This window comes from Plecotus auritus (genome assembly GCF_963455305.1).
Source record: "Plecotus auritus genome assembly, chromosome: 9".
Classification (NCBI taxonomy): domain Eukaryota; kingdom Metazoa; phylum Chordata; class Mammalia; order Chiroptera; family Vespertilionidae; genus Plecotus; species Plecotus auritus.
In genome coordinates this window covers 36,424,834-36,437,505 of record NC_137783.1, presented here as the reverse complement: position 1 = coordinate 36,437,505, position 12,672 = coordinate 36,424,834, and the positions used below count along the sequence as shown (strand labels likewise).

At 39.6% G+C, this 12,672-nt stretch overlaps 1 protein-coding gene across 16 annotated transcripts in view; it reads left to right on the top strand.

The window, feature by feature from the left end:
• The window catches only part of ANK3 (ankyrin 3), a 488,871-nt gene that overhangs the window by 358,796 nt on the left and 117,403 nt on the right, over positions 1–12,672 (top strand). For all 16 annotated transcript variants that reach the window (XM_080640919.1, XM_080640916.1, XM_080640924.1 and 13 more), the window contains 5 exons: positions 3,402–3,599; positions 8,448–8,546; positions 11,405–11,503; positions 11,588–11,686; positions 12,205–12,300. In XM_080640919.1, coding sequence (XP_080497045.1) covers positions 3,402–3,599; positions 8,448–8,546; positions 11,405–11,503; positions 11,588–11,686; positions 12,205–12,300 — 591 coding nt within the window. The remainder of the gene's footprint in view (positions 1–3,401; positions 3,600–8,447; positions 8,547–11,404; positions 11,504–11,587; positions 11,687–12,204; positions 12,301–12,672) is intronic.

Genomic DNA, 12,672 nt, shown 5'->3' with positions numbered 1-12,672 from the left:
TCATTTGCTAGGAAAAAGACCTAGCATAGTGGTTTAAATTGATGAGAGTCCATTTTTCTCATGCCATTAATAGTCTTTTGGGTTTTCCCTCCAAAGGTTTCTGTTGCTTAGTCAGCCAGCTCTTGCAACCAGCAGGAAAGAAAGTCAGACAATAGGGTATTCCTGTAAGCTCCACCCAGCCATTTCTCTTTACATCTTATTAGCTACTTATTTTTGCAAGGGATGATGGGAAATGTAGTTTTTCACCTGGACAGAACACTAGAGTTTCATTTATTAAGGAAGGAGGGAAAATGGATCTAGGGTAGGCAAATAGCGTCTTTACTCCAGAGAGTTCAGGAACTTCTGAATTCTGGCTGTGGTGAGAAACAAAGGACAAAGGCTCTAGAGGACATCATTAGCATTTGGTTATGACAGTAATGACAATGTTAACTCTTCCTTAATTCACATTCTTGGTTCTCAGAGTATGTGATGCTTTCTTCTGGCCTTTCTTCTCTTTTTAGGATTGACAGTATGTTTTCTTAGCCATACTTAACCTAGAAACATGATGTGATTTTAGGTAATGTGGCATGGGGGATACCTAAAAAATAGATGGGCTTCTATAATCCATTTTATCCTGATCTATTTCCTGAGGCAGACACTATTGGCTTCAGTTTAGGCATGACTTGGGCACTAATAGTGGAAGGGATAGTGAGCCTTAACTTCTTGTCTGATTTCTCTTCCCTAAAATGTACAATATATCTATTAATATGAATCAGCAGAGACTGTGAAATTCTTGGGAAAAAAATAAAAAACTGTGATGTAAATATTAGTATATTACTTTTGATCATTTAAAATTACATTTGCTTTTGTTTTCATCTTGAAATGATGTCCTTGGCCCTCTACATTCAGAGGAAAAAAATATTGATTAACGTTACTCTACAGTTGAATCTCTCACTATTTTATTTCTCTTCTGATAAATGCACCTGTCTCCTTTAGTGTGGCAAGGAAGAAACAGTTTACTTTCTAGAAATTAGAAAAGCTAAGACAATTTAGAAAATCCCAGTATAGGTCTCAAGATGAACTGTTTGTTTATTATTTAAAATGTTTCTAAAGTCCTTCAGAATTACCTTTCCATCTGCAGTCACACCATGATTGTTTTCCCCTGGCTTTATGCTTTCAGTTGTGTCAGGAGCTCAGCAAAGCCCTGGGTGGTAATGAGTAATGTGTCTGGAATTGACCTGTGCTACAGAGATGCCAGAGCTTCCCTAGATTTGGGTTTTTAGAGTCTAGGATTTTTTGGTGGAGTTAGAGGATTGTCATATCTCAGAGGATACTGATCTGCCTTTAGGGTTTGAGAAGTGACCAACTTGAAGGTTACATCAGTAACAAAAGCAATAAAAAAAAAATGACAAGATGCATGATAAGAAACTAAACTCTTTCTTGCCTTAGCCTCTCTTATGGACTAATCAGAATTCCTGTTTTAGCACTGCTTTGTAAATTTTCCTTTTAACATAGGGGTGGGGACGCTGATAGATCACCTCCTGTCTGTCACTCACTGCAGAGTTGGCTCGGTACAAAGCTCTCATTTCTGAAGGCCATCGCTGAAGGGTGTGTCTGAACAAGGGACAAATGCTTCCCAGGTCAGCTGGCGTTTCCAGATGGCAATAGTTCACAACTAAAAATAGAGATATAAAATTGTCTTCTACCCCGGCTCATCCCATTTGGTAGGCGCTGGTTTCACAAGAGTCTGGAAGTGGCATTTCCACTTTCATGGGTTGATACCCAATAGCTTAAATCGTTTCTCTACAGTTGATTACAGAAAGAGTATTTCTCAAGTGCAAAATGCTCTCATACTAGGGTATACCAATGACTTAAATGTGTGAGTTGATTGCAGTAGGCTAGCCCATCAGTGGGACAGCACCTTCTGTGTTGTTTCTGACTCATCCACGTGGCTTGGAAAGACCGCAATTGATCCACTGTCTGAATATGGATCATATTCCCAACTATAAATCCTTGGATTCTGTTTTCTTTTTTCCTCTCTCTCTAAATCCTCTTGTCTATAGAAATCAGTCTAATTTTTATTGGCATATATTATATAGTCAGATTCATGTTCATATCAAAATGTAATCTTGCGTTTCTGTTAATTGACTGTGATCCAAGACAAGGTCCCTTAAGGGCAGAGGACTTTGAAGGTTCCTAAGACACAGCTAACTCTTAATTTGTCAAATGACCCAGCTGGTATGGCTCAGTGGTTGAGCATCGACCCATGAACCAGGAGGTCATGGTTCGATTCTGGTCAGGACACAAGCCGGGGTTGCAGGCTCGATCCCCAGTAGGGGGCATGCAAGAGGCAGCTGATCAGTGATTCTCATCATTGATGTTTCTGTCTCTCCTTCTCCCTTCCTCTCTCTGAAATCAATAAAGACACATTTTAAAAAAATAATTTGTCAAAGCAATTTGGGTTGCCTGTTCCTCTGAGCATTAAGGGTCAGATAAGAGAAAGATCAGAGAATGTTCTCAAAGCCCTAGTAAGATTGACTCAAATTCCGAGGATTCTGCAGTCATTGTGAGATACTAGAGATACAAAGACAAATATAACACAATATTAATAAATTTACATTTTAGTAGGAGACACATATGTAAATAATAATAAATATTACTATATATCTAAGATAGCCACTAAATATATCCAGGACTTTGATTGGAGTCAGTCAAGTGGGGAGCAGGTGTAGAAGGGAGAGGGAGGGCGTAGAAGACTTCATGAAGGTGTGACCCTTGAGCTGAATCTTTAATGGATAGATGCTGGCCCAGAGGGCACGTTGGGGAAAGTATTTTTGGTAGAGTAGGCAAGACAGAAACATGAGCTGTATGTTGTTTTGGGGACGGGTGCAGCTGAAGCCTAGCATAGAGACTGGAGTTTTGTGAAAGAGGCAATGAGACGATCAAATAGGGGTAGATTACAGTAACTGACTACCATGAAAACTAAAAATTTCAACCTGTAAGCAGTCAAAGGGATTTTCAAAGTGGAATAATGGATCTGAGCATGACCATATTGTTAGTTGTTTCCTAGTAGGTTTTCCTCTCACCCTCAATTTAAATAAAGCAAGTAATTATTGAGCACCTACTAGCATAACTCCCTGTTAGAAGGAACCCTATATTCCTTTTGTAAAACTAACGGTACTCTGACTCTTGCATTAAACTGTTTATAATAAGTATTATACTTTCCCTGGTTAGATGTGGGAGACATGAGGACACTACATTAATGACACTGTCTGATTTATCAGTCTTTGCTTATTTAGTAATCAAGATTAAAAAAAAAAATTAAAAAAAGCAATAGAAAGGGAGGCATACTGTTTTGAAAATGTACTGCGCACGTTTTTATCTTGTTACCGGGCATGTGACCAAGTGGTTCATGTTGACAGAATGGTTATACACCACTGCACATCGCTGCCAAAAAGAACCAGATGGACATAGCGACGACTCTGCTGGAATATGGTGCTGATGCAAACGCAGTTACCCGGCAAGGAATTGCTTCTGTCCATCTTGCAGCTCAGGAGGGTCACGTGGACATGGTGTCACTGCTCCTCAGCCGGAATGCCAACGTGAACCTGAGCAATAAGGTAACTTTTTTCTTTCTCCACAAAGTAGACAACGCAACAAAACCTCGCCTCCCAAGAAGGTCATCAAGAAGTCACGAAAAATCTGGGTCAGATAGGGTGTGTAAAGTGTAATGTCACAATAAGATGTTTACCAAAGTATTAATTATCATGGCAAAAACTTGGAAACAATCTGTTTAAACAGTAAGAGAATGGTAGGTCAATAATTGCAGAGTCATACAGTTGACTAGCATATAGTCATGAAGTCCACAAAGTTTATCTAAAAACATGAAGTTATGTTATAAAGTTCATTCAAAAAGTAGCATTCTTATTTCACCAGAATGTAGCAAGTGAGAAATTGTAAAGAGTAGCCTGTTGATTCTTTCCACAGACATGTTTGGGGCACCTACTGCTTGCCTATCTTAGTTTAAGTCCTCGGTTACAAAAAGAAATTGGAAATAGTTCTGCTCTCTAAGAGTTCATTTTAATAACAGAAATTTAAAGCAGCTATCTTATTCAATAGATTGGAAAGGTTGTTGGTTTACACGTTTAGTCTTCATGTGTAAGTTAGCAGTTCTGAGGAACTTGTAAAGATTGTTCCCAGTCCTCATATTTGACATTCCTATTATGAGTGAAGAAAGTTTCAGCCCACGATTGAGCAAAGACTTATTGCAGTATTGTTGCATATATCAGAGAATTGGGATTTGCTGACTACCTGTGAATGAATACCTGAGTCTGAGATCTGCCCAAAACACAGAATGGATGTTTCTAAGTCTTCAAACAGCACACCCCCTGCAAGAATGCCCCCAAATTCTTGATAATCCAAACTCTCCAGCAGTTAGCTTTTCCTCGCCAGTTAGTGATGGCACAGCCGTGGCATTTCTCATCTGTAGCTCAGATATTGGAGTAGAGTTTCAACATGGGAATAGTTTTATGGTGACAAATAACAAGTTCTTTATTTTTAACACATGTGGCCTGTGTTTCGGAATCACAGAGGGTTTAAATCCTAAACTGAACTCTTAGTGGAGATGTGTCATTTGGGCAATTTATGTGAGCTCTCTGAACCTCAGTTTCATCCTCTAGTAAAGACAATATTTACTTCACAGAGATGTCATGAGGATTAGCTAGATAACATTCAGCACCTTCGCAGTGGAAATGAGTAATCGTATTCATTTTGGACTTTGTACAATTTTGAAAAAAAGGTTACTCTGCACTAATCTGAATCCCCAAAGTTGTAATTTAACAAATTCTGTACACCAAAAGACCAGGGAAATCTGTCTCGCAGTTTTAATATCTTGAAAATCCTTCTTGATCATTACAGAGCAAACACCTTTTTCATTTCCCTTTTCTCTGCTGTATCAACTTGATTTTCTCATATCTTTTTAAACATCCCTTTTAGGAATGCAAGTCTCAGCATTAATGGGACTCACAAAGCAATGTCAAATAGTTATTCTAATCAGGATTTGTTTGAGCTTTTGAATTTTCTAAGGTTCATTACCAATAAGTAAACCAGCCTTCTAAGAGTTTGCTGTAAAATTCAACTTATCTACATGAGGTAGAGAGCCTGGCCTTCACAAAGTGAAGCACATTCCGGCATCCACTAGAGTGTATTTTCTCTTGTGTGCCCAGAATATTGTATCTCATTCATTCTCCCAGAGACAATGTAGACCTTAACAATTAGTTAACAGGTTAACATTTTCAGTGGGTTTGATACTAAAATACAGTGTGATTGACTGTCTTTTCTTTCAAATACTCCAATCAAGTGGATATTCACCTTAGAATCATAGATTATTTTTAGGCGAATAATACTTTAGAAAGAGTTTGTCAGTGTTTGCTTTGGTAGATGGGGCATCGAAAGGCAATTCTAAAGACCAAAAGGCATAGGTGATAAACCGTCAGCCACCTTCCTGAATATATGCAGCGATACTTCCAAGGACAGTTTAAAGAGCAGATCAGGGCTTCCCATTAGCACACGGTACTTAAGGAGCTTTCAAGAACTTCGCAGGACCAAGAAACTGCCTTGTACAATGGCATGTGTAAATCTTTGCTTCCCTTCTCGCTTGTCATTTTCTGTTTTAAATAAGCCCCGGTGTGAAAGTAGATCATCAGCAGAACATTATTATCCAACTAGAGCAGTGGTCGGCAAACTCATTAGTCAACAGAGCCAAATATCAACAGTACGATTGAAATTTCTTTTGAGAGCCAAATTTTTTAAACTTAAACTTCTTCTAACACCACTTCTTCAAAATAGACTCGCCCAGGCCGTGGTATTTTGTGGAAGAGCCACACTCAAGGGGCCAAAGAGCCACATGTGGCTCGCAAGCCAAGGTTTGCTGACCACTGAACTAGAGGCCTGGTGCATGAATTCGTGCACAGGTGGGGTCTGGCCATCCCGCCCTGCCCGGGCTCCTCCCACCTACTCATTCCACCTTCCCATTTAACACCAGACTTTATTTCCTTGCTAAAAAGTAAATATTAACAAAAAAATAGCTTTCATGAAAATTTCTCATGCATGAAACACTTTGTTTTACCTCTTTTCTTACTAGTAACCAGTAGTTCCCAGCAGTTTTAAGGAAGACCGTGAACTTGAGTTACTGCTAAAGTGCTAGTGTCTGATCTGCTTTGATTTTTATTTTGACGTTGCTATTTTCCCACATGGATTTTATAGACCACAAGTAACTCTATTTCTTTATAAAGCAAATAGAATATTAAACAGAGCTGTGGTTATTCTGACTTGGGGGTGTTTTCTCTTTTTCCAATAAATGCCATTTTTTAAATGAACAATGGTCAAAACCCCATAAAAGATTAACAGGTCATTTCTGAGCTTAATGCTCATTTCTGAGCATTTTTTAAAAATCCTTTTTACCAAAATCATGAATATAAAAATAAAATTTTCTTTATCAAATATATTCTGTTTTACCTAAAGGTTGTTTGCTTTTGTCCTCTGATTCCGTCAATTAGCAGATGAATTAAAAACTGATGCTCGATGCTGGTTATATAGAGATTAAACATACAGTATCTGCCTCAACAAGCTCACAGTGGTTTGAGGAAGACAGACAAGAAAACAGAGTTGAAATGCAGGATTATGATGATCTTCATAGAGCAGGTGTGCACATAAAGGTAACAATGAGGCCCTTTGTGAGATGGGGAGAAGGAAGGAAGCCTGAGGAAGCTGAAAATGACTCTGTCAGAGGTAGATGATCACCCACAGCGTGCAGGAAATGGACGGGCAACACGAGAGAGTGGGACGTGTCCCAAAGTGTGTGCTGATAACCCCAGTGAAGTGTCTTCCGAGTTTCAAAAAGCCTCAGACTTAGAATAGGTGACCATGACACTTTTACAAAATGTTACAGCTAACAATACTTGTTTCCTCTGGAGTAGAACATGGAACATTGTTCTATGATGATGTCAATCTTGGGTGGTGCCACGGGGGCCCTGTCTTATTTTTCGTGGGAGTTCAAGTGAATGCATCAGTCTACCTTTTCATATGTCCCCTTTATTCAGTCTGAGTGAGCTTCCTCCAAAACGCAATAGACATTATTAAAAAGTCAAGCAGGGGAAAAACAAAAAGTCATGCGGATTACCCGCCCAGAGTCCTGGGTTTGGCAGAATAGCAACCCCTAAGTAAATAATGTGTAGCATCTAGACCAGCGATTTCCAACCGGTGTGCCACAGGAACGTTTAAGACATGCAACACCTGACTATTTAGTCAGGGGCATTGACCTCTTTTTCCTTAGTTTGTCAAGTAAAAATATGGCAACAAACAACACAACAATAGCCATCAGTGTGAATGAATGGAAATTATACCTTTTTTGGTCAGATCGGCAAAAATGTAATACATTTTTTGGTGTGCCGCAGAATTTTAGTAATTAGTTTATGTCTGCCATGAGATGGAAAAGGTTGAAAATGGCTTTTCAGAATAACCACTGCTCTGTTTATGTGTGCCATGAGATGAGAAGGGCTCTGAACCCTTTCTGATGCTGCTTTCGGTCCAGTACTTTTCTCTGAAAAATAGGACAGGCTGGTATTCTCACTGCACATAGGGCAAAGTGGGAGGAAGAAGGCCTGTGATATTAGCTTCTGTGCTCATAAAGGATGAAAGGAAGCAATCTCGAAGCATCTATACTTACTCACTTTCCCTTATTATTTATGAGAAAAATTCTTCACAACACCAAAGATTTCTAAACCAGGGCCTAGTCCTAGTAATTTTTTTTCCATCAGAACAACCATGTAGTCTGCATAGTCTGTGGTACAGTCGGTTTCTAATATTTAGTCTCATTAAACCCATACACCATCTAAATGACCTGGAAATTCTCATGATATAGCATTCATATTCCATTTCACAGGCCATCCTTCTTACCCAGAAACAACATACAGAAAGTATTTGTCAATTTTGAGTATTAATATTTAATGGGGGAAATATAATCATATATCAGTATTCATTTTATAAATGATTTTTATTTTAATCTTTTTTTTTTCTAAAGCTAGTACCACTGGTGCTGTATTAAAATTTCATAATCTGGGGCGCGGGGAGTCTTTAAGGTGAACACTGAAGTATATAGAAGAAATGGTATAATGTCTGTGGATTGCTTTAAAATACTATGCAAAGGGGAAAAAAGGAATTAGGGCTGAATGAAACAAGTGTAAGAAAACCTTGCTACTTGCTGACTCTGTGATGAGTGCAGAGTCTGTCTATTCCTCCGCTTCTGAGTGTTTGAAATTTTTCATTAAGCCTGTAGATAACAATGTTGCCACAGTGCTAGTGTATAAACTTATTCTCCAGAGTTTTTTAACCTAGAAATTCTAGGCTTTCTCCCCTGGAATTTATGAAATGCTTCTCAAACATGCCTGTGTACTTTCACGTTTTTGCAGAGTGGCCTGACCCCACTCCATTTGGCTGCTCAAGAAGACAGAGTGAATGTGGCCGAAGTCCTCGTCAACCAAGGGGCACATGTGGACCCCCAGACCAAGGTAGACAGAAAGAATGTGCCCATACAATGTGTCTCTTAGTGACTCCTGTATGGAAGCAAGTACAGTTTTATAGGGGGAAAAGCAAATTCCTCCGTCGTATCTTTTATACATAATATTTCCAATGTGCATCTGTTCAAGGGACCCCAAAGTCTCTGGTTCTAGTACCCAGATGCTTTTATCTTGAATGGCCTGAGTATTTTGTCCTAGCGGCATATCAATACCTTTCTGTGTTAGTGCTATTGGTCCTTGTCACAACAGATCCACCCTTCAAGGGCAAAGTGTGAAAGCTTGTAGTTTCGTAGTTTTTGTAACTGATGTAAAAAAAAGCATATTAAAAATTTCAGTAATTTGTGATCTCTAACTTTGTGTAGGCATAGACTATGAAAAAGGATAAATTCAATTTTATTTAGCTATTACTACTTTCTGAATTCATTATGATGTGTATGGTTGCTGGTCTGTCTGTCTACCTGTCTTTCTCTCTCTTTCTCTCTCTCTCTCTCTCTCTCTCTCTCTCCCCCAAAATAGCTATTCTAAAAAAGAAATATATATATATATATATATATATGTATATATTGCTTAATGTCACATAATGCCACAATTTTAAGCTCAGAAAAGAAAATGGATGTTTAGTGTCATCATCAAAGATATGACTTCATAGTCACCTCATTTCCCTGAACATTTTCTTTCAGTGCTTAATTTTGTTACCTCTTCGTATCAAACTTGTTTTATTGACTCTAAAATAGAACTCTTCTAAGTGTTGCATTTTTTACATAAAAACGAATGCTTATTAAATATTGTTACGAATGCAGAGATTTTTGTGTGTAATATAGACAGGTGCTGAGGTGTATGGACAGAGAGTGAAGATGCTGATGGTAGAGAAGTATCACCAGGAATTAGCCAGGTAAAAAGGTGTGCAGAGATCATATCTAGACTGGATTTATGGGGCCAGCACAGATGAAGCCAACTTTAGGCATGGCTCTGGCTCTGTGGCAGTGGCTACTCCACACATACTGTGTTCTATCAGACAGAAGACATGACCAGGCCAGATCCTTTAAGCTTTCTGAACTGTGTTAAAATAGGAGGGGGAGATAGCCCTGCACAGAGCTGTGCAAGCAGGCCAGCTCCTCCCCACTCCCCTCCCTGAAACTCCGTATGCCCCTGGAGTCTCCTTGGCCCCATTTGGTGGCTGAGTTGCCCAGCTCTCCCTTTACTCTTTCCCTCCCAAACTTGTCAAATCTAAACCATTTCATTGTCCTTAACCTTGAATGCCTTCCTAGGTGGCTTAGCATTGTACAGAGAAACCACGGGTAGTGGCGGAAAGGTTTCTCATTACTTTACATTTTGAAAATAAAAGCATTTTTAATTAGATTTAGCGTATATTCATTATTTTGCTTGAATCGCTTTGTTAAAAGAAATCTCTAGCCCTAGCAGGTTTGGCTCAGTGGATAGAGCATTGGCCTGCGGACTGAAGAGTCCTGGATTCAATTCCGGTCAAGGCCACATGCCCAGGTTGCGGGCTCGATCCCCAGTATGGGGTGTGCAGGAGGCGGCCGATCAATGATTCTCTCTCATCATTCATGTTTCTGTCTCTCTTTCCCTCTCCCTTTCTCTCTGAAATCAATAAAAATATATTTTAAAAAAATCAATCTCTAGGAATCTGCAATCTCATGGTAAATGTATCCACCCTGTGTTCATTTACACACGTTCATTTTAAAAAATTATTGTCACCCTGACTTATGTGGTTGGGTGTTGTCCCGTGCACCGAAAGTTTGCCAGTTTGATTCCTGGTCAAAACACATGCCCAGATTGCAGGCTCAGTCCCCTGGTAGTGGGCATGCAGGAGGTAGCCAATCGAAGTTTCTCTCTCTCTCTCTCTCTCTCTCTCTCTCTCTCTCTCTCTCTCTCTCTCTCTCTCTCTCTTCTTCTTCTTCTTCTTCTTCTTCTTCTTCTTCTTCTTCTTCTTCTTCTTCTTCTTCTTCTTCTTCTTCTTCTTCTTCTTCTTCTCTCTCTCCCTCTCTTTCTTCCTCTCTCTCCCCCTCTCTCAGCCCCCCTTCTCTCTCCCACTCTTTTTCTCACTCAAAAAATCAATAAAATAAATAATAAATTAAAAATCATTGTCTAGAATACACACACACACATGTATTTTTTTAATTGATAGAATTTGTAACCCCTCAGGCATCTGTTGATATTCATCTAAGAAACAATCCATCACTTGGTCTAAATGAGTGATTTCACACTGTGGTACTGAAGTTGGCCAGGCAGGACCCTGTCACTGGAGCATGTATACCTGGACCAGGTTCAGACTTCTCAGACCTCCTGAACGCACAGCAGCCTCTTCAGCTTTAGCATTGCTCTGTTTCCTTTGTCTCTGTCATGCATTCTGATAATCGCCTACTGACTTGTATTATCATTTAGCCCCTTCATTTTGTAACCTTGATTTTACACTCTCAGAGATTAGAGTTTTCAATAAATTCTAGTCAAAATCTTTCCATGGAAGTCTTCTGACCCCTCCACAAGAAGCCATGGAATCAGCCTACCCAGGCTGTCAATCACTTCATCTCTCCATTCAGTCTTGAAAAGTTGTTGAGAATAAAATTAGCTAATGCAAGAGAGCACTGTGGGAAGTGATATGGGTAACTATTTCCATGTGAGATGGTATTATTGTTTACACCTAAGACTAACTCTGAGAATTATCAAGGGTGTTTTTTGGTTTTGTTTTGTTTTTTTGTTTTTTTGTAGAGAAAAACTATTTTTGTCAGTTCAAAAAGAAAGATTAAATAACAATTTTGCTTCTATTTGGGATGACTGCTACTAAAAGTGTACTTATGATGTTTCTTTTTAAAAATATGTAATTACAGATGGGATACACCCCACTCCACGTGGGTTGCCACTATGGAAACATCAAGGTCGTTAATTTCCTGCTCCAGCATTCTGCAAAAGTTAATGCCAAAACAAAGGTAAACTCCTTTCTCCTTTGTATCCACCGAAATCATTGATTGTGTCTGAGGAAATGAGTCATTTCTTCCACCTTCCTTCTACAGAATGGGTATACACCATTGCATCAAGCAGCTCAACAAGGACATACACATATAATCAACGTCTTGCTTCAGAACAATGCCTCCCCCAATGAACTCACTGTGGTAAGAGACGAGGGCCAGCTAGGGAAAGGGAGATGGGCTGGGGCACTAGGATCTTCTCACATTTTTCATTGTGCACCAAAGTTGTTTTTTTCCCTTTCATTCATAGGCATGAGTAAGCAGGCAGCAGAATGAAGGGAAAAGGACAATAATTATGTTGTTGTGAGCTCTCCAGAGAGAGAGTTGTGATTAGTGTTTCAGACTCAAAAACTACTGATTGCCTTGCCCCTAGTGGGAAGTACATAAGAAGAAATATGCGTTTGTTTCCTTGATTAGTTAGGACATTAAGAACCTCTTGGGTTCTGTCTGTAGCAGCTCAGACGCTGCAGTATGAGTAGGAACAGGTTAGGTGTGGGTTTCATGCAAAGTATGTCTGATGAAACTGTTTTGCATGTGGCAATGGAATGGGCTGTGGAGACACTCGTCTTAGGATTTGTATGGCTAAAACAGGTGGAAACATACAGGCACTGAGACCCGTGGAATTCCTTGCTAATTCCTTGCCCCCGTTTCCCTCTTGCCAGAATGGGAACACTGCCCTCGCCATTGCCCGGAGGCTTGGCTACATCTCAGTGGTGGACACGCTGAAGGTCGTGACTGAAGAGACCATTACGACGACGGTGAGTGGTGGACGCCGGGCCTGACTACCTTAAGACAGTAGATCTTTTACGACATTTCTCAGACAGTAGATCTTTCCTGGGCTTTGCAGAGATGAATCCTCTCGCCTCTGTTCATAGACTATGAGCCATGTTTCCAGATGTTGTCACCTCATTGTGGTCACTTGGCATAGCAAAACTCTCATCTCCGATACTAAGAAAACGTGAAAACACTAAAAATACCCCTTTCAAAGTTGCATTCGTAGCTGTAGTGTTTGTCATTCCACGTAAAGCTAAATTTATTTATTTGTTGGGGTATTTTTAAAAAGTTTGAATGAGACGTAGGCAGAAATGTTTTAACATCCTTCTTTGGCAATATAAGGAAATGAAGCATTC